Source organism: Cibotium barometz, chromosome 25 (assembly GCF_041138505.1).
Source record: "Cibotium barometz isolate CiBa-2024 chromosome 25, ASM4113850v1, whole genome shotgun sequence".
Taxonomy (NCBI): domain Eukaryota; kingdom Viridiplantae; phylum Streptophyta; class Polypodiopsida; order Cyatheales; family Cibotiaceae; genus Cibotium; species Cibotium barometz.
The window spans coordinates 24,218,625-24,223,382 of NC_141070.1; the positions used below are offsets into that span (position 1 = coordinate 24,218,625).

The window sequence follows — 4,758 nt, forward strand, 5'->3', positions numbered from 1 at the left end:
TCTTGGAACTGTGAGATTTGTTCGTCTTTGTTTTATTTTTTTTTAAGAATAGTTCACCGAAGAAATTGATTGAATAAAATAAAGTGCCCTTAAAATGGTATGCCTATTGAATTTTAGCTAGCAAAGTCACCACCTACAATTGACAACAGAAATCAAGAGGGCAAGAAAATAGAAAATCCACTAGGAATTTTCCATTTAATTAATAGGCAAAAAAGAGGGAAACTGAATAGAAAGTCCACAACCCAATGGAGAAGCCATTAGGAATTTTAGTCTCAAGGCAATTAGTATGAAGGATCTCTAGAGCTTGTGTAGTGTGAAAAGATGTATTGAATATTAGATGCAAAATAACATATTGGAGTAAGCCTTTTGGTGCTCAAAAGCCCACAAAAAACATTAAACAATAGATGCCAAATATATATATATATAAGGAGTAAGCCTTTTTAGTGTTCAAAAACCCATGAGTTGTCTCATGGTATGGTGCCTTAATAGTTCTCTCGAGGTGTACAATGAACGCACCTTCACCACAGCATATTGACAAAAAAAGCAGTAACAATTATTCTAAATCCTGAAATACGCCAAGCAGCTGCTGCAGATGGAGCACTGATGGGGCTCGATGGCTGCCCCGTGTGGCTGCATTTTGTCACACAATATCATTAATTAATTATTGAGCCTTGTGATATCAATATTTATCTAAATATTATCGTCATATTATTGAAAATTTTACTTACTCTGTAGGAAACTTGCATGACCCATAACCTGCATGACCACCAGTAATATAATTTTGCTTTTTTTTTTTAAACAAACATCACTCAAAAAAAAAAACCAGCAGTGATTCAATACATTAACCCTTCCTTAATCTTTCATTATTGTGAATTATTATTGTTGGTATATGATAGATTGTTATCTAAAAGTGATTCACCATATATCAACCAAATTTTACTTATTCAAAAATAATTCTCCCCACATCAGCCACAAATTACTCACTTGGATCAGTGTTGGTGGTCATGGCAGTGCCATTAAAACTGCAAGCAGCCAGCTTGTCTCCACTCTTCTGGTAGTAACTATTGAAAGCATAAGAGGCATGGTTTTGGAAGGTATCTGGCTGATAGCAAACTTGGCCATGCTGGATGGGCATGCAATCAGCACCTCCTTTCCCACAAGCCCAATTAATCCCATCTGCCAAGCTGCCATTACTTGCTTCTGGCCTTGCCACACACCAAGTCCCAGTACTTGGAGATGGAGATGCAGATGGTGGTGGTGTTGGTGCCCCTGTCACATTAAATGGATACTTAATAGTCCCATTGGCATAATATACCCCCCAATTCCTCTCGGACTCCGCCCCGGGTTTCATATCTTCATCAAATATGGCGAAAATGTAGACATCCAATGGCTTACTTGGCCTGTGTGGTGTCCCACTATTGCTCAGCACTCTACTCTTCAGCCTGCTGTTGTACTTCTCTGCATTATCTAAAGATGCCCCATCCTCATTTGCATCGCCTTTTGTCGGCCATCCGGTCTCGCTCACAACCACATCCAACTCCAGATGCCCAACATCCTCCATGGCATAGTAAAGGGCATCCAACTGAGCATCAAACAAGTTGAAGTATACAAGATTTGTTGAAGGATCAACCACAAACTGTTGGGTACCAAAGAGGGCATAATCTAGGGCAACTTTGGATGCGTCATTGGCGAAGGCATGGTAAGGGTATGCATTAATCATGACATAGGAGCCTATTGATTGCAAGAAATCTAGCAAAGGTGTGATGGGAAGGCTTTTATTGAATGTGGCAGATGATGGAGGGAAGGACTCTTGCAAGATGGACATGGAGTGGGCGGTGGTGACTGTGATTTGGCTTGCTAAGCCGGCCTTCGTCAAGCCGGTGTGAAGATTTTCCATGGCTGGTAAGAGGTAAGGGGCATAATCTGGAGAGTTTGTGAGAACCTCTGATCCCACTGCAATGGTGGTTATGTTGGTGGAATGTAGTAATGGGGCAAGGTATGTTGTTACCCATTCATCTGCCTGCTGCTCTGTTTGGAACTCGGGTAAATCACCATTGGGAATGCCTATCACTAGCTCAATGTCGGTGTTTGCAAAGGCTTGGATCACTGATTCATTGCTGTCATATATCCTGATCTTGCTGATGGATTGATTGATTGCAAACTCCGCAACTTCCCGCGGGGAGGGCAGGTTGTTAGCGAAGCGGCCGTAGCAAAACCCGACCTCTCCTGCTTGGATGCATGATGGCAGAACCATGGAAGCTTCAAAACCCAACAGATGAACATACATTAGTTGGTTAATCGAAGCAGTGAGGTATCTATCAGGACATATGAGACATCTATATACTTACTTGCAATTAGCAACAAGATTAACTGGTGCTGTATCAATAATATCTGCACCATGGTTCTTAAAAGCAGAGATTTAAATATAAATGGCAGGTTGATGAAAAGCTCTTTTCCAGGAACTTATATTTCCAGGCAATAAGGCACAGAAAACAAGCGAGCTGAATGAAGGGGGGGCACTTCTTACTTCAACAATAATTACCAACGACTATTGGTTGGATTGCTGTATTGAAACATGCAGGCTTATATGAAGGCAAGAAAGGTTGGGTTTGAGCTCCACACACACACACACACACACACACACACATATATATGCACAAAAAATGATAGGATTTCCTTACTTGCAGGCGCTCTTGAGGGCAGGCCTCTGGCAAAGATTTGCAGGCTGATACTTGTTGGGCTGCATAGCATGCATTGTTTTTTTTTTGTTTTTTTTTGGGGGCGGGGGTTTTAAAATGCACCTGGTACTGTTGTGGAAATATGAATATATATGTTTATTTATTTATATGTATATATAGAGGATCGAGAATTACAAGCTCAAATATTATATTATACGAACCCTTGGGATAAAGGAATTGAATTATATAGATTGCAGCAATCGTATAGAATACAATAATGCAGGCTGGCGGCTGGACTCTTGTATATGCCTGTAACTGCTGCGCGCAAATTGCTTTTTTTTTCTCCTTAAATCCCCTCATTTGACAGCGACCGTCTTGTGTGTGTGTGTGTGTGCGCGTGTGTGTGTGTGTGTGAGACAGCGACTCGTCGTCGTCGCCGGGCGGACCCACGTGATTACGTACATGCCCACTTTCCTAGATTGCGTACCACCCAATTTTGAAGTGGGCGCCGCCATATCCCCAAATGTGAAACGCCCGTTTTGCTCATTCCAGCGTCTCACACTCGTATCCGGACACCAAATGAGGGGGGGGCTTACACACCCCACTTTTCCCGGCCAATCGATGAGCAAATCCGTGAAATTGGGGGACATCTTCCCCAAGCTCCTGAATGGGGAGTCTTTCTTGTCCATCTCCTGATCGCACCTTGCCACACCTTAAATTTAAGGGGCTCCCCTCTTTTTCATGCTCGCAAACCCTTTCAGAGCGGATCAATCTGCACACACAATAACCAGGTTTTCATATGCACAATTGCTTGAATGTGATGACCATCCTGCCCTTTTTTCGGCATTCCAGTCACCAAAAACTTGCAAAAGTAGAAAATCACACGTAACTAGCATGCTTGGGTAGCCTTATCAGCATGTACAGAACGCTCTTCGTTTTCAAGGCTCCGCTAAATTTTGTAGCAATGATAACTAGTTCACTATGTGTTTCCACTTCTATCATTAGCTGAAATGGGTCATCTTGTACAAACACACAACCATGCAGTTTTACTTATAAATATCTTGAATTGATCGAACGAACATGAATCTGTAAACATACTTGGAGAGGGTGCTAAAGGCATGTCCGCTACTATCGATGAACCGCACGATAATTACAAATTGGTTAGCACATCTGAATGTAAGTTACACGTTGTTGTTCAAGTCATACAAATTTTGTGCAAGTGAAAAAAAAACAATTTGGAGAGAATGGAGTTTCTCTCTCTCCTCAACCTTCTTTGGAGTCTTCATCAACATACTAAACCAATTGTTTGGTTTGGGGCCTCTCCTTAGACTAAAGAGTCAAGCAAAATAAGAGGTAAAGTGTGATTTATAGTCTTTTTCTTAATCTCTAAATGTTTCTCACTTCTCAACCCCTCTAAGGCTTGAGAAGTATTCAATTGAATGGCTCTTTAATGCAATTGAAGCTCTCTAATGAATTTTAGTGATAAATATTATAAAGTTTCCATTTATGCTTAAATTAAAATATTTTTTAAGCATATCTCTCTCTCCCCCAAAGAATGGTCATTCCTATGACCTATTCTATATTCAATTAATGCTTCTCATGGAGAAATTCTCTATTCACAAATCAAACTCTAGGCTTGTGAAGCTAGAGGTTTAAGAAAATGGTTTTTATACTTATATGCTTGAAAAATATAGTAATATTATGGGATAAATCCATAAATTAGATTTAATGCTAAAAGATAGTTATACTATCATAATTATTTTACTATGTCTGATTCTTTTTAAAAAATTTAAAAATTGCCAGTAATAGCAGAGGAGCTATGGCAAAATTTTTAAGAAATTCATGCATAATTCATTCTTATTCATAACGTGAAAGGAGGACTTCCTATCATATTCTAGGATTGAATATCCTAGGTTAAAAGAATGGTTTTTGTCACATTCAATGGAAAACTAATTTTTAAGTTTATATGTAATTAAATAATTACAAAATGAGAAAATTATGGTAATTATATTTAATGATGAAAGAGGAATTCCTATAACATTTGGAATTCAATCATTTAGATGGGAAAAGAGAAATTCCT

At 39.5% G+C, this 4,758-nt stretch overlaps 1 protein-coding gene across 2 annotated transcripts; it reads right to left on the bottom strand.

Moving 5' to 3' along the window:
• Window positions 1–430: 430 nt before the first annotated feature.
• LOC147624376 (glucan endo-1,3-beta-glucosidase 12-like) lies at window positions 431–2,759 on the bottom strand. 2 transcript variants are annotated; one of them, XM_086819939.1, is made up of 5 exons: window positions 2,682–2,759; window positions 2,349–2,404; window positions 985–2,259; window positions 729–756; window positions 431–630 (listed from the first exon to the last, which is right to left on the bottom strand). In XM_086819939.1, the coding sequence occupies exons 1-5, from the start codon at window positions 2,753–2,755 to the stop codon at window positions 519–521; spliced, it is 1,545 nt and encodes a 514-aa protein (XP_086676065.1). In that variant the 5' UTR covers window positions 2,756–2,759; the 3' UTR covers window positions 431–518. The 2 variants fall into 2 exon arrangements, with proteins under 2 accessions (XP_086676065.1, XP_086676066.1); XM_086819940.1 differs by lacking the exon at window positions 729–756.
• Between the last annotated feature and the right edge of the window lie 1,999 nt (window positions 2,760–4,758).

Bases quoted from the DNA above. Each gene is read 5' to 3' on its own strand.
- LOC147624376 (XM_086819939.1), bottom strand. From the start codon at position 2,755: ATGCATGCTATGCAGCCCAACAAGTATCAGCCTGCAAATCTTTGCCAG. The intron at 2,405-2,681 runs GTAAGGAAATCC...TCTGCTTTTAAG, and splicing joins GCCCTCAAGAGCGCCTGCAA to AACCATGGTGCAGATATTAT. The intron at 631-728 runs GTAAGTAAAATT...GACAAAATGCAG, and splicing joins TCATGCAAGTTTCCTACAGA to CCACACGGGGCAGCCATCGA.